This window comes from Ursus americanus, chromosome 21 (assembly GCF_024610735.1).
Source record: "Ursus americanus isolate L20-20 chromosome 21, mUrsAme1.1.p, whole genome shotgun sequence".
NCBI classification, from domain to species: domain Eukaryota; kingdom Metazoa; phylum Chordata; class Mammalia; order Carnivora; family Ursidae; genus Ursus; species Ursus americanus.
Genome location: NC_142147.1, coordinates 5,946,355 through 5,967,481, shown reverse-complemented (window position 1 = coordinate 5,967,481; position 21,127 = coordinate 5,946,355). Strand labels below are relative to the sequence as shown.

General features: G+C 36.9%; 1 protein-coding gene and 1 non-coding gene across 2 annotated transcripts in view; both read left to right on the top strand.

Annotated features, from left to right (window-relative positions):
* The window catches only part of ITFG1 (integrin alpha FG-GAP repeat containing 1), a 270,843-nt gene that overhangs the window by 188,781 nt on the left and 60,935 nt on the right, over positions 1-21,127 (top strand). The window contains exon 13 of the mRNA XM_045814692.2: positions 8,065-8,108. Within this exon, the coding sequence (XP_045670648.1) occupies positions 8,065-8,108 (44 nt within the window). The remainder of the gene's footprint in view (positions 1-8,064; positions 8,109-21,127) is intronic.
* LOC123803332 (U6 spliceosomal RNA) lies at positions 13,631-13,735 on the top strand. The gene has a single exon (XR_006782853.2). It is a non-coding gene; the product is annotated as a U6 spliceosomal RNA (small nuclear RNA).

Sequence of the window (21,127 nt, the reverse complement as noted above, 5' to 3'; positions counted from 1 at the left end):
CTATAATATGAAAATTCATATTTGACAGAGGAAAGCTTGTAAAAAAAATAGATGCAGGAACCCAATTTTTAGCTTACTATATACAAAATGAAACACGATTATATAATTTTGAGTAAATATTCTCAACTATGTTAAACAAGACACAGACAATTTATCTTGTACAGAAAATAAAATAATCCACTGCTTCATCGATTTTTCCATCTCCCATAAAAATAGGATAATGTGTTTTTTAAATGAGTTAGTGTCTAGTGGCCACGTGTTCTTTCATAAGAGCTCCATTTGTTTTGTGACCTTGAGTGATGTACTGGCCCAAGCTTCAGTTTCCTTTTTTGGAAAAAAGAAGAAGATGATGATGATTGTGTGAGTCAACTAAACGTATCTCACACTCTTTCTGTGAGGATTAAGGAAGAGCATATATGAAAGCAAATTCCTGTTCAGAGTTCAGCACTTACCAGATCAACGAATGTTTACTAAAAAGATGCTTGATGACCTTTCTGAAGGATAATTTCAGTATATACACCAAAAGCTTTAAGATTAAATCCAGAAATAATTCTAATTCTATAGTTACCCCCAAAAAATTATCAGAGATGTGCCAAAGATTTGTGTATAATATACCATATCTGTAAAGATGATCTTCCCAATGGTGTTTTTAAGAGGAGAAAAAGTTGGATTATAGAGTGGAGGAGAACCTAAATGTCCTAATAAGAATGGGTGTTTATTTTATATATTTATACACACACACACACACACACAAATATATATATATATTTACTATCTCACGTGTGCATACAAGAGAGAGAACAAGAGAGGCGAAGGGGCGGAAGGAGACACAGACTTCCCACTGAGCAGGGAGCCTGATGCAGGGCTTGATCCCAGGACCCTGGGATCATGACCTGAGCCAAAGGCAGACACTTAACCAACTGAGCCACCTAGGCGCCCCAAGAATGGGTATGTATTTTTATGCATATATCTATCCATACATACAGTGGAATACCATGTAGTTTATGTGATAGAAGCATATTTAATAATGTAGGAAAAGATTGGATTATGTTAACCAAAAAGAAGATTACAAAATTACGTTTAGTGTGATTTCATATATGTAAATTTCTTAAGTATGTCTGCGCAGGCTGCTGTAACAAAGTTCCGTACACAGGCTGGGTGGCTTAAACAAGAGAAATTTGATTCTCATAGTCTGTAGACTGGGAATTCCAAAATCAGGGTGCCAGCAAAGTAGGTTTCATTCTAAGGTCTCTTCTCTTGGCTTATAGGTGGCCTGCATCTTCTTGGGTGCTCACATGACCTCCACTTTGTGCATGCAGTGAGTGAGAGAGAGAGAGAGCAAGAGAGCAAGCTCTCTCATGTCTCTTCTTATAAGGACACTAATCCCATCAGATCAATACTCCACCCTTAAAAACTCGTTTAACCTTAATTTTTGCTTAGAGGCCCCGTCTCCAAATATGGCAGCACCAGAGGTTAGAACTTCAGTCTATGAACTTTGGGGGAACACATTCAGTCTATGACAGTGTGATATCTTACAACAGATTGGTAAGAATATCTGGATGGTTGGATTACAAGTGATTTTTATTTTCTTCTCTACATTTTTGAATTTTTTCTCTAATATCCTCAAAATATTCAGAAGAGTATGTAGACACAGTAGATGATTATAGTGGTTGCTTTGGGCTAAGGGTAGGAATAGGAGGACTAGGGCATGGTAGCTAAAGGGTATAGGGTTTCTTTTTAGAACTGATGAAAAGTGATTATGGTGATGGTTGCAAAACTCTGGGAATACACTAAAAACCACTTAATAGGACAGTGTAAATGGGTGAATGCTATCTCAAAATGTGAATTATATCTGAAAGCTGTTACAAAATATGTGTGTGCACATGTTTTGGAAACCACCGTTTACATAACAAGCATTTATTACTAATAGGATTCTGTCTGCTTGAAAGAGGAAGATGTATGCATGTAATATAGCTAAAGAACAGTGAAAAGTGCTTTATACTTGAATTATATGTGCTCTAAGATTATTAAGATCAAAGAAGGCTTCTGTGAAAATGATGTGAGAACCTAGTTCCAGAAAGATGGAACGACCAAAATGGGTAATGGCACAACATTCCATGTGGAAGGCCATGATCACAAGAATAGAGAATGAGCAGATAGTAAGAAGTAGAAATTAATTCACCTTCAGGGAGAACGTTGATGGTATCCATTGATGAATGGGCATATATGGCAAAGAGAAGATTGTCAGTGATCCAATAATTGCAGAAACACTGTATTAGTCGGGGTTCTTCAGAGAAACAGAACCAATTATATATTGGGGGGGGAAGATGGGGAGGGAGGGAGAGAGAGTTTGTCAGGCAGGAAAACCTGATGTTCTAGTGTATAGGCCATCTGGCCAGAGACATCTTACTTAGGAAAGGGTCAGACTTCTGTTCTATTCAGGCCTTCAACTGATTGGATGGGGCCCATCTACATTATGAAGAGCAATCTCTTTTACTCATTTTACCAATTAAATATTAATCTCATCTAAAACTGCTCACACAGAAATACCTAGAATAATTTTTGGCCAATTATCTAGGCACCCCATGGTCCAGTCAAGTTGACACATAAAATGATCACTTACTCCTTACATTTTTCATCAGATTGATCCTTTGTTCACATAACTGTGTGAATTAAGAAGATAAATTTTGCAGCAATGTTCAGAGGGAAAAAAATGGATGTGCATAATAAAAAAGTCAGATCCAGGGTGAGCACCTTGGCATGTAGGTGTGAGGTGGTAAGAACGGTTATAGTGATGGGTGTACAGAGAAAGAAAGGTAAAGGTCTACAGCTTGGTGAAATTTTACATAGGTATACCCCCTTATAGCCACACCTAGGTCAAGAAGAAATATTTGCAGTACCCCAGAAGGTCCCCCAACCTAGTCAATACTCCCTGCAAAAGTATATCCATTGTTCTGATCTCGGTCGCCACAGATTCATTTTCCCTATTTTGAATGTCATATAAAAACAAGAATACAATATTATACTCTTTACCTCTGGTTTCTTTACCTCAGCATTATGTCTGTGAGATTTATACAACACATACATTTGTAAATAGAATCTTACCAAACATTCTTGCCTATATCTTGTTTTTTTACCTCAGCAAGAGAGCATAAACACTCTTCCAAGTCATCCCTTGCAGGTCTCTTTCATTCTATTTGGGGGGGGTGGGGGAGTGAAGGAGGAGCTTATTTTATTTAGTTTCAGAGGTAGAATTTAGTGATTCATCAGTTGCATATAACACCCAGTGCTCGTTACATCAAGTGCCCTCTTTAATGCCCACCACCCAGTTACACCATCCCGCTTCCCACCACCCCTCCAGCAACCTTCAGTTTGTTTCCTAGAGTTAAGAGTCTCTTATGGTTTCTCTCCTTCTGATTTTGTCCTTTTTTATTTTTTCTTCCCTTCTCCTATGTTCATCTGTTTGTTTCCTGAATTACACGTGAGTGAAACCATATGGTAATTGTCTTTCTCTGACTGATTTATTTCTCATAGCATAATATCCTCTAGTTCCATCCATGTCATGGCAAATGGCAAGATTCCATTCTTTTTTTATTATCCAAAGAATACAAACATAGTGATTTGAAGGAGCACATGCACACCAATGTTTATAGCAGCAGTATCCACAAGAGCCAGAATACAGAAAGAGCCCAGATGTCCTTCAATCTTTTAATAGCTCCATGTCATTCAATAATACTGTACGTGTTTCATAATTTACCTAGTATTTTCTCTCAGTAGATATGTAGGTGGTTTCCAGTATTTCACAGACAAGAAATCAGTGAGTTGAGAGGCTGTGTTTTTAATGTTAATAAATAATACCAAATTACCTTTCCCAAACACTACAGGCATTTACATTCCCACCATCATATGACACTGTCCAATTCAGTACCTATTGATCTGAGAGCTCTAAATTTTTATTTCATTAATAAATTTGGTTTTTAAGATAAGTAATCATGCAAATGATGAAAAAAATGCAAGAGTAAATGATGAAAAGTCAGTCTCCCTTTCCCCCATCTCCCAGTGGTCCAATTCCTTTTTCCCAGAGACAACTTCTTTGTGTCTATCCAAGATATTTTATATATATGCAAGCATATACGTGTGTATACTTTTTACATAAATGGTTGTTCTAGGCTCTGCTTTCTTCACTTAACAACATATCTTAGAGATTATACCACAGCAATATAATCTAGAGCTGCCTCATTAACTACTGAATATAGTACCACATAGTATGGCTACAATGAGTTCTTTTAAATAGATATCAAGGCTATTTCAATCCCTTGTTGTTGTTATTATAAATAATGCCACAGAGAATATCCTGTAGAATAAATTTCTAAAAATGGAATTATTAAAAAATAACGTGAATGTTTTAAATAAACAATTATTGAAGTATACATACAGAAAATATACCTAAGTACACAGGCCTGTAAATTTTCACAAAATAAAATGTACCCATGTAATTACACCCAGATCAAGAAACACATATAACCAGCAACCAGAAGCTTCCTCATGCTCCCCTATTAGTTACTAACCCACTTCGCTTAAAAGTAACCACTGTTTTCACTCCAACACCGCGGATTAATTCTGCCTAGTTTTGAACTTTATAGTATATTTTTTATGTTAACAGATGTCCCTTCATAGAAATTTTATCAATTTATACTTTTTATCTACAGTATATAAGAATGCGTATTTCCTAACACCTTCACCAACCAATGGGTTATTAAACTTTTTTATTTTTGCCAGTCACGTTAAGTGAAAGGTATTGTCTCTTTTATTTTGCATTTTTCTTATACTGAGTAAAGTTCAGCATCTTTTCATATGTCTAAGAGTATTTGTACTTTTATTTCTGCAAACAGTTGTCTTATAAATGCGCTGTAGTATATATTAGGGAAGTTAATCCTTTGTTATATATGTGTTGCAAATATTTTTCCTAGTTTGTCATTTATCTTTGACTTTATTGTTTTTCCTACAGACATTTTTCTTGGTCTTTTATTTCTTGCCTGTTAGGTATAAAATTGATTTTTTTCTTCCCTGACTGGTGAGGTTGAGTGTTTTTGTTCATGGCTTTGATTATTTGCATTTTCTCTTCTGGATATTGCTTCTTGATATCCTTTGTTTTCTATTGGATTATCATCTTTGAACTCATACCTAGAAGCTCTTTGTATATGAGCAGTAGTATGGTTTTGTAATGTATGTTTAAAAGGAAGTTTACGCCTTTGTCATTAGTTTTTAAATTTTTATGTCTTTTTTGCATGGTAACAGCTTTGAGATATAATTCACATACCATACTGTTCACCCACTTCAGTGGCTTTGAGCATATTCACAGAATTGGGCAACCATCACCACAATGCATTTTAGAAATGCTTATTATCACAGAAGAAACACCATACCCTTTAGTATTCACCTTTAATCCCCTGTCCCCACCCCAACCCACCCCAACCCTAGGCCCACTACTGTCTTTGTCCATAAATTTGCCTATCCCAGACATTCCATATAAATGGAATCATATAAAGTACAGTCTTTTGTGACTGATTTCTTTCACTTACCATAATGTTTTCAAGATCATCCATGTAGTATAACCAATACTTTATTCCTTTTAATTGCCATATAATATTCCATTATATGAATATACCACGTCTTTTTTATCCATTCATCAGTTAATGAATTTTGGCTATTATGAGTATTACTGCTGTGAACATTAATGTATAAGCTTTCATGTGGACATATATTTTAATTTTTCTATTTTAATATCTCTTGAGATATACCTAGGAATGGAATTGTTGGGTTAAATGGGAACTCTGTGTTTATCCTTTTAAGGAATTGCCAGATTGTTTTCCGAAAGCAACTGGACCATTTTACATCCCCACCAGAAATGTGTGAGGGATCCCATTTCTCTCTCCTCACCAACATTGGTTATTATCTGACTTCTTGATTATACCCATCCTAATGGGTGTGAAATGGTATCTTGGGAGTTTATTTCATTTTGTTTTGTTTTTTACCATCTTAACCATTTCTTTATTGTGGTTAAAAAAAAAACACAAAACATAAAACTTACCATCTTAACCATTTTTAATGTGCAGTCAGTAATGTTAAGTATATTCACATTGTTGTGAAACAGATCTCTAGAACTTTTTCATCTTGCAAATCTGAAACTCTATACTGATTTAACAACCACCCCTCTTCTCCTCACGCTTAACCCCTGGGAACCACCATTCTACTTTTTGTTTCTGTGAACGTGACTACTTTAGATACCTTATATAAATGGAATAGTTGTCTTTTTGTGACTGGCTTGTTTCACTTAGCATAATGTCCTCCAGGTTCATCCATGCTGTAAAATGTGACAGGATTTCTTTTTAAAGCCATATAATGTTCCATCGTATGTATATACCACATTTCATTTATTTCCACTCATCCTTCAGACATTTATTCGGCTACTTCCACTTCTTGGATATTGCGAATGTGCATTACATTGTGGTTTTGGTTTGCATTTCCCTGAATGCTAATAATGCTGAACATCTTTTCATGAGCTTTGTGTATCTCTGTATCTTCATTGGAGAAATGCCTATTCAGATCCTTTGCCCATTTTTTAATTGGCTTGTCTTTCTATTATTAAAATTTACGTGTTCTTTATATTATTTGTGTCCTTGCCAAAGGTAGTTTTTTATGTTGAGTTAAAGTCTAACTTTATTTTCCTCCAACTAGCCAATTATCTGGTCACCATTTATTGAATAATCCATCTTTTTCCTCCTTTAACAAGTACTTATTGAGCAAATACATTGGGTTAGGCCCTGAGAAAATAAGCATAAAATGATGCAGAGCTTACATACTGGTACAAAGACAGACTTATGAGAAAATAATTACTATTCAGCAAGATACTGATTTAAATGAAGCTTATGAAAATCATTTTGTGACAAGAAAAAAAGAAGTACCAATATCTGCGTGGAGTTCAGGGAAGAGAAACAAAGGAAAGGGAGAAATTAGGTCATGGAAAGTTGGGAGAATAAAAGAGTGCGAACCAGGTAGTATGCTAGGGTAAGAAACTTAACCACTGAAAACTGCTTTGCAAATGTAAAACACTTATTTCAGTGTTTCTTCTGACTGTAGTTCATGTAAATGTAATACAGCAGATGAACAGGTATCTTCCTTTGTGATGAAGATTTTTTGGTGTCTTTGTATATACTTTATATATACTTAATAAACTTTATCTATACTTTATATGCCCAGCCTAAGTATTTCTGTTACAATGATTGTCATTTCACATTCATGGAATCTAAATAAATGTAAGATACCTTTTTCCTATGGATATGTTTGAATTAACAAATATTTATTGTTGAGATAATTCATGCTTACTGAGCACATAATGTCCACTTCCTTCAAAGATGGCACTTCACATGAAGGAGTGGTAATAAAGTTATGTTTCAAAACTCATGTTACTTATACAAATAATATTCAGACATTCTAACCTTTTCTTTTTTGGTGATTATAGAATAAATGTGTCATTAAACTATTTTTGTATGTCTGTTATAAACCCATCAATTCTTTTATAGTTGTGTTCTCCATAATAGTTATCAAGGGTGCCCAGAATCTTTGACCCAGAAACTTTGACTAGATAATTGGAAAAAGTCTAATTTGAGATATAAAATGCTAAATGTGTTTTTCTCAGTATACATTTTAATTGGTTTGCATTTGGCACTTCTCTGTCAGAATCTAAGTCGTCCTTGGAATTTAGCTAACTGCTTGGAAAATAGAACCAACAGTAGGTATGGAATGATATAACTATAATTAATTACCTCACCTATGTATTTCACAAAACAGCAGCATCTTAACTGCTTAATAAAGGCTTTTTAAATACAGTATAAAGTGAACAACAGAAACTTGATTTACTCAGCTCTAAAGGAATTGAATTGGTTTCTGCTTGTGATTATGACTCAGGAGAGCATATTAATAGATTATAAGGGGGAAATTAGAGTTTGCTTTAAATATAAGCTTAGATTATAACAGTAATAATGGCCTTTTATTTTTCTGCAGTTCTCAGTGGTCTCTGTTCTAATGACTGTCCTCGTAAGATAACAGTAAGTAAACTTAATTCTCAGTTGTAAAATTTTCTGTGAAAATTCTCTGCATAATAGATAACACAAAATAGTTGTTATAGGTTACACTCAAATTGTTATTATTTAGGAGTGGTTAAAGTATCCTTCAGTGATCAAAAAAGCTTTACTGGGGATAAAATACCTTGCCTAGGGGTGCCTGGGTGGCACAGCGGTTAAGCGCCTGCCTTCGGCTCAGGGCATTATGGGATCGAGCCCCACATCAGGCTCCTCCGCTGTGAGCCTGCTTCTTCCTCTCCCACTCCCCCTGCTTGTGTTCCCTCTCTCGCTGGCTGTCTCTATCTCTGTCAAATAAATAAAATCTTTAAAAAAAAAAAATACCTTGCCTAAAAAATTCTTACCTCAAGGCTCACCTCCTTTGTAAAGCCTTTTCTGATACCTTGGGAAAATATGCACCCCTCCCATTATTTCTGGGCATACTACTGCCATTTTGGCATATATAATACTTGAACTCACTTCTGTTTGTATTAAATGCCTCTCTACTGGAACTGGAATCCCTTGATGTCAGGAAAGCTCTCATCTTTGTATACATGGTACATAGCACAGGGTCAAGCATATAGTAGACAACTAATTAATTTTTTTGGTGTAGTCTTAATACTTACTATCTAATGGTATGTTTCAGTGAAATAACAAAGTGCAAAAATAATTAGGCTTAGTTTTTGAAATTGCCAATACATGTAAATAGTAATATTACATTATATTTTGAGTGTCTGTGTGTGTGTGTGTGTGTATGTGCACGCACGCACACGTGTTTTGGTATATCCCTGCTTGGGTCCTCTTAGTAACCCTTGTTTCATAAGGAATTACCCCCATGTAAAGATGGGGAAACTGATGCTCAGAGAAATTAAGTTGCCCAAAGTCATAGAGCTATTAAGTAGTGGAACTAGGGTGCAAAGCTAAATGTTCTGATAATAGTCTCATACTTTTACTACCCCAGTTAAGCACTACATGACCAACATTGTGTATATGGTTGGGAAATTACGTATTTAAGACATATGGAAACAGACCCTCACCCAGAGATTTGCATGCAGATATAATTTAGACTTAATTCAGGAGCAACAACTGTGAAGTAGTAAGGAAAGGAAGATTGGCAGGACAAGTTGGTCTGTGATGCACGGGGAGCTATGAAGCTAGGACGGCCCTTCAGAGATGGCCCAAATAGAGGCAGAGGGGCCAGGCCAAGGAGTATTGTATTCCTTTATCAGTCAGACACTGCATGCATGCAGTCCCCAGGAAAGGCTTATAATTGGTAGGAACTAGCTCCCTTTGGCGGAAACAAGTTTCCAGATAGTAACCCAGCTGTGAACTATCATCAGCCGACACTCGGAGCAGCTCAGGGAATAAGTGCCTCAGTCCTGAAGAGAACATCTAGACAGTGCATCACCACATCCATTACGAATGTATGTGAGTGCCTGGTCAAATCCATCTGCTTTCATATTATTATAAAAATGTAGATGTATAGTGGGGGAGGCAATGGGGAGGGGAATACAGAAGATGTAAGGGAAATCTCTGTACTTGCCACTTAATTTTTCTGTGAATCTAAAACTGCTCTAAAAAATAAAGTCTGTCTTTAAAACATTTTTTAGGTGTAGATGTAATTAACCAGAGGCTAGAATTAACTAGGTTATTCAGGTATTGTCTATCTAGTCTGTGAAATTTTCAGACCCTTTGTTCCTCTTCCTCATTGACCATATTCATTACATGGTAAAGCAAAGAACTTTAAAACGTCGAAATGGAACCCATTCATTTTACCCACAAGTTCTGGCAGAAAAGGTGATAGGAAAGGTTGCATGATTAAGGTAGGTTATACTTCTAAGATCAATAATGCTCCCATTATCTTTATCTTAAAATGAAAGCAATTTTAATTGTAGGGAGAACAGAATCATTTAGAAAACCATATAAGTAAGATTCAGCATGCAGAGCTCTTCTTAACAATGATTATGCCAACGGTTCAGTACCTTTGGGCTTTTTCACAGGTGATATATCTGCCTCCCATTTGTCCATTTATTACTTTCTTTGAAGTTCAGGTCCTGTTGAACTGCCTTCACATAGATCATTTTCCTTCCCCACTGATACCATAGATCACAATTTTATGACAACCTAGAAGAAACAAATGCACACTGTACTTCCCTGGTTTTCCATATATCAAATGTGTGCCCACTTATAAAATTATAATCATTTCATGTACAAGTGGGCCTTCTTATTGCGTTGATATTAGATCCACTTGATCATAGCAGGAAGTATTATATTGGGTATGACGCTGTGTGAGACTAAGAGGGAAAATGCACCTAAGGTGATACTCTTTACCACTAGAGTTAATTTAGGAGTTGAATAGCTCTTCTGTCACCAGTATGCTCCCACCTGATACAGGCAACCTATTTGATACATGGAGAGAGGAAAGAATAATTCAAGTCAGAAACCAGTCCCACCCAAATTCCTTCATCTCCATTCTGAAAACTCCAGGCCATACTCTGGACCTTATCTTCCAGAACTATTTTACTTTTGAAATTATAATGCCATCCATTCAGCTGTCTGACCACAACCTATTTTCCTAGCCCTCTGTACATCTTCAAGACCATTAGTCTCTTGACCTCTTCCCTTTACCTCCCTCCTTTAGCTGCCATACAGAGCCTCACTCCTGCCATTGCTTCTAACTCCCATAAAGCACTCTTCTTCCACTGTGCCTGCCCAGCAGAATTACAGTCCTGGGTTAGTCCAGCTATCTACCTTGTTCAGTACTAGACCTAGGCTCCTGGACTGAGAGAAAAAAAAAAAATAAACAGCTTTGCCTATTGGTACCACAACTGGTTCATAGTCTTCAGCCTGAAATAAGCATTCGTGATTGTATCAGTCTTATGTGCATTCCTAGTCATCTTTTCTCCCATTCTTTTTCTCTGATTACTTTCAGGATTTTCTCTTTGTCTTTGGTTTTCTGCTGATTGAATATGATATGCATAGGTATAGATTTTTAGGTATTTTTCTTGTTTTCATTAGTTTTTCTCTGCGTGTTTCAGTTTTGGAAGTTTCTGTTGATGTTCAAGCTCACTGACTCTTTGTTCAGCTGTGTCCAGGCATTCTTCATTTCTGTTAAAGTATTGTATTTCTATCATTTCTATTTGATTCTTGAGTTTCCATCTCTCTCCTTATATTAATCTATTTTTGCATGTTGTCTACTTTTTCCAGGAGAGCTCTTAACATATTAATCGTAGTTATTTTAAATTTCTGGTCTGATAATTCCCACATTCCTGCCATATCTGAGTCTGGTAGCAATGCTTGCTTTCTCTGTTCAAACTTTGTTTTCTGCCTTTTAGCATGCCTTGAAGTCTTTTGTTGAAAGCCAGAACTGAGGCAGATGGGCCTTTAATATGAGGTTTTATGTCTATCTGGCTAGGATAACTCTAACTGTATTTTCTGTTTGTGGTAGCTGTGCTCTGAGAGGCAGCATTTTTCTAAATTGTCTGTCTCCCCTGTTGTCTTTGTGTTTCACTACAGACTTATCCTTAAACAGGATCTGAGGCTTGCAGTGCTTTTGGCTGTAATCCCGTTATTAGACAGGAACCCATAGATGTGGTGATAAGGAACAGGGGTAGAAAATGCATCCTATAGTCCTGTGATTAGGTCTTGGATTTTTAGTGAGCCTGTGTCCCTGGGATGTGACATTCACAAGTGCTTCTTAGCTTCCCCTCCCCCTTAGACAAGGCAGGAAGGTGAGAGGGGGCTACAGTTAGGCATTGCCTTTCCCCCAGGTTGGAAAGGTTTTGATAGAACCCAAGTCACTTAAGCTCTGGTAAAATAGTTTTCCTTTGAGGGCAAGGTGTTAAGAACAAAGAGATCTGGGCATATTTCAGAATGCTGACTTCCCCTCCCTGTGCTAGAAGCCTGAGAGTTGTGTTCATTTTCTAGTCTTCCCCCAAGAATCTGGTGGGATTCTGGAGGTAAAACTTTTATGTGGGCCTCCTCTAAGACTGCTTCCCTCCCTCCGCCAGAGTCTTGAACATTCAAACTAGTTCATACTGAGCTTCCAGCAATTTCTCAATTACAATGTAAGTGTCCTGCCATGATGGCTCCAGCTTCAGTCTCCGGCTTCTAGGCCTCTGTTCCCAGAAAGCTGTGATTGATTCTCTGTATCCACCCCTCTCTCCAGTTTTCAGAGAAGCAGTTTGCCCTGTGACCTCAATTCTCTGAATCTAGGGAGAGTTGCCTTTTACTTTCTTCAGCTTTTTTTGTTGCTTTTGTGAGGACAGGAGTCACGACTTCAAGCTCTTCACAGTTCAGACCAGAAACTCTCTCCTTGCATTTTTGCTTTATTTTTATTTCTTAGAGCTTTATTGCAGTATAATTGACATGCAATAAACTGTACATAATGAATGTATTCAGTTTGATGTTATTATGTATATATTGTGTATAAATATATACACTATATATATTTAAATGGATGCATATAAAAATACCATTATGATGAAATATGTATCATATCGAAAATTTTTGTGCCCCTTGGCTATCCCTCCTTCTCACCTTCCCTGACCCTCCTTCCCTATCCCACTTTTTCTCAGTCACCACTGATAGGGTCTCTGTTGCTTTATTTTAAAGTTGTTCTTGTCCATGTTACTTCATGACTTTTATCAGTATATGTTCCTCTTTGTCATTTATTGTTCTTTACCTTGACATTTTTTCTACCCTTTTTTTGAAAAATTTTAAGCATCTATAAAAGTATAGATTAATATAATAAAACTCCTTGTGCCCATACTACCACCCAGTTTCAACAGTATCATCATATATCCCTCCCTACTAATTCCATTCACAGCCCCCCTTCAGTTATTTTAAGCAAATCCATCGTATCCTATATTCTGTAAATACTTCCATGTGTATCTCGAAGATAAGGACTTTACATATTAGACCAGAAACTCCCATTTTTCGTAACAACTATTTTGTATCCTTTCCAATCTCCTCTTACATCCATCCCCAACTTCCAGTTCTCAGGAATTGACCTTCCTACTTCAAAGGGAAAATAAGAATATAAAATCAGAATCTCTTCAACTCTCGTAAGTAACTTTGGGAAAGTTATTTAACTCTTGTTAAGCCTCATTCTCCACATCTATATAATGGGGACACTAATTATACCCATTTATGTTAGCCTCCTATTGCTGCTCTAACAATTTATCATAAACTTAGTGGATTAAAACAACACAAATATATTTTTTTACAGTTCTGGAGGTCAAAAGCCCAAATACTCTTCACTGAGCAGGACTCCCTTTGGAGGCTTTAAGGAGAATCCATTCCCCTTGCCTTTCACTTCTCAAGGCCACCTACATTCCTTGGCTTGTGGTCCTTCTATCCATCTCCAAATCCAGCCATGTAGTATCTTCAGATCACTGATCCTAACCCGTCCTGCCTTTCTCATTCACTTATAAGGAACCTAAGTGATTACATTGGGCCCACCTGGATAATCAAAGATCACCTCTCCATCTCAAGATCCTTGATCATGTGTGCTAAACTTCAGCAAATATACTAAAGTTGGAATGATACAGAGAAGATTAGCATGGCTCCTGCACAAGGGTGACATGAAAATTCATGAAGCATGCCACGTTCTTAAGAGAAAAAAAGTCCTTACTTAATCACATCTGCAGATTCCCTTTTGCAATATAAGGTTATCAGCAGGTTTGGGAAATTAGGATGTGAACATTTTTAGGGGACCATTATTCTGCCTGCCACACTCCCTCCTAAGGTTTTTATTAGAAGAATTAATGTAGACAAATCATTATAGAGGCCTGATACACCGTAAGTACTCAAAAAATGTATCTGCTGTTATCTGTCAGTGGCAAATGGTTATTTCTCTGCCTCCGTAACACCCCTGTATTAGTAAGGATAGTGAGTTCCAAATATTTGAGCAATGCTGGTGTTCTATTTGCCTTCAAGATTAGTGGTCTACTTGACTTTTTGACTTTTCCGTATCATGTAAGTATGTATCACAAGTTTATGAAATATGGATATGAAAGATACCAACATTTTTAGTGAAAGTTGCCATAAACATCTGTGAATTAAAAGAATATTTATATTCCTTTTTCCTGATTTTTCTCTTTAAATACCAGACTAATCTTTTGAGTCTTTTATCCTCAGTATAACATATTCTATGTTAGTGGAGATTATGCAGCTTCTTTCTCTGTCACCTGCTACCCAAAGCCTGGTGGTGACCTTTCCCACTTTATAGATTATGAGTCTATAAGCAGACATGAATACTCTTCTAATTGAACAAAGGTTTTGGAAATAGTCCTTTAATACTCTATATACAAAAAGAATCTATGCATATTCTTTAAGCAGCTCTGTGAGGGCAGAGAAAGGATCTATTTTGCCTGCCAGTATGTCCTAGAACATAGCACAGGGCCTTGTATTTAACAGTGTCAGTTGTCTTCTGTAGCATTAAATGTGATCCCTTTATCCACACCCGTCCCTATTGCTATTTCTTTTTACAATTCAATGTACCATTTATACTGTGGGTCCCACATCCTTCTCATTCCGCTGTTTATTCTACCTGGCCTGTGTATTCAACCTCTGCCTCTTTGCTGCTGCCTTCCCTTCAGCATTTAAGGAGTGCCCAAATCTCTCTTATCCATAGAGCATATAGGCATACCTTCTAAAACCCCGCATCCGCTCCAGCTACCACCCAACCTGTTTTCTCTTCCCAAACTTAAGTTATCCACCATTGGATCTCTCTAATTACTTATTTCCATATCCTTAACCTGCTGTTATAATCTAGCATTTGACCTGCACTTGATTCTCCTGACGCTCCCCTTTCCTTGGCTTCCTTTACATTCACCCTTCCTAGCTCCCCTTCTACCTCTCTGGCCATTCTCCCAGTTCCTTTGTGGACATTTCCTCTGCCCACCTTTTAAATGTTGATGCTTCTCAGGCTGTCATTCTAAGTTGTCTTTTCACTCTACATTATACTCTACCTCTCCCCTACTTGGTGTTTTTGTTTTTTTTTGGGGGGGGGGGTGCCATTTGGATACGGATTACTTCCAGTCACCGCTCTTGAGCTTCAGATCTTTACATCTGAGTGTCTTACAAAAACTCAGTCCACTTCCCATGTTCAATATCTTGGTTACTTTTTCCTTTCCCTTACCCCCCAAATCTACTAAATTATTGTTCTCAACCCTTGACCGTCCCTTTTCTCTATCCCACGATCATTTAGTCCAGGCCACCATCCTTTCTTGCCAACTGTCGTTGGAGTTATCTGAGCCATCCTTCAACAAGATACCACAGTGGCCTTTCTAAAATACAAACCTTCGGTAGCTTCTCTTTGTCCTTGAGAACGATCCACATCTAGTTTGTTGAGACAGAGCTTTTGTTCCCCTCTTTAGCCTTATCCCTTGCCATTCCTCCTCACACGCACTCCCAACTCTGTCAGCCACCCAGAACTACTGTGTTCTGCCATGCTGTCTAATCTCCAGCCTCTTGCATGTTATTTCTCTACCCCGAGTCGTCCTCTTCTCCACCTTCTCCTAGATTCCTTCATGTAACCTTCCAGTCAGCTTTCAGACAGTATTTCCTCGGATTCCTGGGCTCCCCAATGACACAGGATTGACATACCTGTTGTTTCTTAGACCCTGACGCATAGTCCTGCTACTTACCACTTCTGTTCTGTAAGTTGGTGAATTGTCTGTGTTCAGTTCTTGAAGAAGAGAGACTGGGTCTTGTTTATTATTCTGTCCTTACTCCCTAACACAGTAGCCTGACACATAGTAGCACAATAAATATTTATGTATGAATAAATGAGCTTTTCCTAAAAGTTGGTTTGCTTTTTTTAATGGGCCTTCATTGATAAATTTACCATACCACCTCTTAACCACAATCACATATTCATTGTTAAGTTTGAACATTTGCAGAGTAAATTACAAGCTATTCACAAGAGAAATGTGTTCTGCAAAGGCCTGATATAAGGGAAAAACATCCCTTATTTATGTTCTCAGAGATACCTCATTATGAGAGACAGATGTTCCAATTGTTGCTACAAATAGATTGATAATATACGTAGCAGAACAAGATGTCTTTAACATTTTTTTCATCTTTTCATCAGAAATATTCTCAGGCTTTTATTTGTTCTGTGTAGAAATAGTCTGAGAAAGTATAAGCCAAATAAGTTTCTCTTTTGCCTTTATTTTGATTAAGTGAGTTACCCGAATTGGTACTGTTTTATCTCCCTGTCTTTAAAAGATACCAGCCTTTGCTACAACAAATAATTTAGTGATCACAACAGATTTATTTGGTATTTTTTAAAAATATCATTCTACCTTTAATTCTAAGTATTTGCCTTTTTCTTATTACGCCTGACAGTGGTAATATCATGTTTCCTGTACCAAGGATAGAAAAAAAAATGACATAAACATCTTCTGCATTTAATGTCTTTTTACAAAGGGAAAATACCTTGCAGCTTTAACAGGAAAATAACCAAAATTTAAGAAAATAATTTATGGATTTAATGTCTTGAAGAAACAAGTAAGAAACAATATAAAAAATTCAGTATTGAACTAAATTGGGCAATACAGTTAACACTAATGAAGATAAGGAAAAATATCCATGTTTATAAAAAACACAAACAAGGTAAACAAAAAATTGCCTTTGAGAAAAATAAAGACCATACTGTAAGTCAGCTATTTTTCTAACAAATTTTAGAATCATAAATTTTAATGCATAATTAAGCCTAATATTGATTTTCATCTAACATAATATGTCCTACAAGTTCTTCTAGTTTTACCATCCAGAGCCAATGATGTAGAATATACTTGGTCTCCATTGTAGGAAGCAAGACCTTGAAACAAATCCTTAGATAATCATGTACTTGACACTGACATAAAAACCGCAAGATTTGTTTAGACTACTGAAAAAAATAATCTATGAAGAAAAAAGATGTATTCTAACCCTGATTTTATATAAGTCAACAAGATACAAAGGACAGTTTAAAAGAATCTGTATAATACAACACCCAAACTGCATTGCATCAATGTGACACATTCTAGAATAAGAAAAATGACCCGAATATTGTCCTTGATTACTTGTGGTATGGAAAAATTGAAAGAGCACTAATATTTCTTAATTTAACTTATCCGAATTCTTTCAATTATCAGATACGACATTTAAAAGGAAAGATAGGACAATGTGAGAGATTCGCACTAAGATTTTCACACAGAAAGTGGACTCACTAGATGGGGAACAGGGCTCAGCATTCCATAGGAATAGCTAATGTCTTCATTTTTTCTTACCAAAATTTATTAAATCAATTTATGAAATGTTTTCTACAAAAATGTTTCTGCCTTAAAAATAAAAACTAAAGCCGAGACTGATGTGAATGCAAGAGAATTAATTCTCCTGTATGAACTGAGACCCCAAAATACACAGAACATAAAATCACATATCTCAGATATCTCTGCTGAAAATACAAGATTTGGTCACCCAAGCTTATGACACAGTCCCTCCCTTCCCCCAACTCTTCAGAACATGGGACACCACCCTTTCATACAAGTGAAGCCATCAATGCCTCATGGTGTACCTTATGTTTGGGTTTGAGCTGGCAGCCTCTGAGTATAACTGTCCTCCATTAGGGCTTATTCATGCTTCCTATCCAAGTTTCCAGAGCCTTCACTTTCAAAACAGTACTCAGAAACTATGGTTTGTAACCAAAAACTGCATGTACCACACCCTGAGGTGAAACTTCCAGGCCACATTAAAACATTGTTTTGCACAATTTCCAGAATTTTTTTTTTTTTTTTTTTTTTTTTTTTTAGAGAGGAAGTGGGGAGAGGGGAAGAGGGAAAGGGAGAGAGAGAATCTTAAGGACGCTCCACACCAGGCGTGGAGCCCAACGCAGGGCTCAGTCTCACAACCCTGATATCATAACCTGGGCCAGAATCAAGAGTCAGACGCTTAACGGACTGAGCCACCCAGGCACCCCAATTTCTAGAAATTTCTATGGAGAGTTGATCTGCCTGTGTGTGGATGTGGCATAATGCCTTCAATCTTATAATTACAGGCTCTCTAAAACCCTCACATTCCAGTATAAAAATGAAGAAGGTTCAGAATCATTGGGAACTGGGTCATAATCATGAGGCACTTACAAACACCATTCCACACAAAAGTTCCCAAACTGGAAGGAAGGACAAGGTGTAAGACATAGAGGACAAATGATTCTTCATGACTGAGGAGGTCATTCACGTATTCAATAAATATTTATTCACTTTTTGCTATGTTCTAGGTGCTAGATGAGACAAATATCACTGCCCTCCTGAAAATCACAGTCTATATCCAGCAAAGCATACTAGTAGAAGGAGACATTTGAGCTGGGAGGGGCCTTTATATTGCGCAACTCCAAAGGCTACCATTTACATCACAGTCTATGTCAATGGCAGCCCCTGGAGTGGGAAAGTGGACAACCTGTAGAATCTTCCATGGTGACCATGACTTGGGTCTTGAAGGACTAGGATTTTAGTAGGAAGCAGAAGGGCGCAGTCCAGGTAGAGAAAAATAGTATGTGCAAAAGTATCAACCATCATTTATTTAGTGCCTACTGTTGACATGACTCTAGGCCCTGGGGCTACTAAGAGGTAAGTTGTTGTGCCCTGCATTATAAAACCACATCACTCCTTCATGATCCAGGTTCTGCTATAAAACATGGGCATGTAGCAATGAACAAATCAGAAATTGCTCCCAACTTCATAGAATTCACAATCCCAGGACATATGAATAATTACAAGAATGATGAACACTTCGAAAGTAAAGTACCCAGGGTTGGGGCCCTTATAATCAGGAGATCATACCTAGTGTAGGTAGTTAAAAATTGGGGGAATGGGAGAGGGATGGATGGGGTAAAAGCATGAGAGAGGAGAATAGATTTGGATTATTTAGGAAATCAAATGTCCATAACAAAAACAAATCAGGAGTGTCTTTGAAGAAAGTAGGCAACTTGAAAAAAAGACATTTAATACACTGTATTCTTCCTAATCCTGGATATTAGGTCTCCATGGGAATGCGTAGTAGGGAATGTTGACCTCAGTATGCATTCTGTAGGGGGAAAAAATTGAAAGAGAAAACAGTTCATTTTATAGAAACTCTAGTGTGCATTAGTTTCATTAAGCAAGAACTCTTTGCATTAAGATTACTGTACCACTTACCACAGGTTACATCCTCAAAAGTGTATCTGGAAAATTCAAATGAAACTAAAGACTAGCAAAAGCATCACCAGATCCATTCCTAGGCTCTGACTCAGCCTACTTCCACCACTTACAAGCCAGGGGGAAAAAACACAAAAACATAGGCCTTTTTCTGTTCAACTCAGGAACTTAGATGTCTCACTGTAAAAAGGAAGAAACTATCATGAAATGGTGAAGAACTCCATTAATTATTCACTTAATATAGGAAGTTAAAAGAGATTGTTTACTTTATATATTATTAAAAGTATTCCTTATCCCATGTACATGGAAAACATTCTAAACATTAGAATTTAACAAAAATTATGTTCAACATAATTGAAAAGTTTGTGGATCCTCAGCTAGAATAACAATAGAAAGTAAAAGATACTTCCATCTTTCTCTGATTTGTTAAGTGTTCTGACCAGTACAACTAAACTTTTTAAGCTAACACCCTAAATATCCATTTTTTTTTAAGATTTTATTTATTTGACAGAGAGAGACAGCCAGCGAGAGAGGGAACACAAGCAGGGGGAGTGGAAGAGGAAGAAGCAGGCTCCCAGCGGAGGAGCCTGATGCGGGGCTCGATCCCATAACACCGGGATCACGCCCTGAGCTGAAGGCAGATGCTTAACGACTGAGCCACCCAGGCGCCCCCACTAAGTACCCATTTAATCAAATATTTGCCTTTTCAGAGATGTTCCCTCCAAATCATTTTAAACTGTCTTTTGTAACACAGCATAAACTACAAGATGCTTTCATCTGAAATACTCTATATTTATTGCTCAAGGTAAAAGTGATCCCCTCTTCATGATTATTTTCCTTCTCTGAATTTAAATCACTTGCAAAATAAAATTTGCTTGCAAATTTAGTAAAGGTTATTTAATGCTGAAATAATCCATATTTGCTGATGTATTCCACTTGCTTCTTTGCTTGTCAAGGGAATTCTACTCCTACACATATTGCAACAAGATCCTACACTTCACTTATATACCTATCTGATAGACAGCCATATGTTTTCCCTTAAGAGGAAAAGGTCATGCTATTTTATGGTTACAGATGAAAAATGAGTATGCTAATGTCATAATAGTATAGGCAATGTGAAAGCACTTACACAATAAATACTTTCAGATCATACTTTTTAGAACTAAATAATTTAAAGTAAATCTAAGCACTGCAGATTATATCATACAATTCAGTAAGTTTAATGATTCCCAATTTGAATTTCCAACTGCCTTTCAAGTCTGTGAAATTTCAATTCTGTGAACCCTCATTTTACTCCTTTGCAAAATTTGTATTGGCTAAGAAAGGTGCATTGCTACTAAAAAAACAATTTTCTGCACCACTACAAGCAATTGAAAGGAATAAGAAGTGTTTCTAACATTGTTATTTATGCATCCAACTGAATCAATGATTTTATTCTCTTGTATTCAAATCCAATCATTAAACAAAAGTTTAGTTTACCTAAATACTCCCACAAGCTGCCAATTTTTATAAAGTACACAAAATATAGTCCCAGTAGATCAGGAGGACTTCATGAGTGACCCCCAAACTCCTGGCATCAGCATCTCTGGGAATTTTAAGAAATGCACATTCCCAGGCCTCACCCAGACGTATGAAATAAGAACATCTGGGGTGTAGCCAATGAATCTGTATTTTAACAGTAGCTGCAGGTGATTCCAATGCTTTCTAACGTTTGAGAACCACAGTACAGGACTTTTAGAAAAGGGATTTACTATAGGCCAGCTTTGTCTTACACAGTAATTATGTACACTCAAAGTAGAATTTCATTCCAAGTATACATTC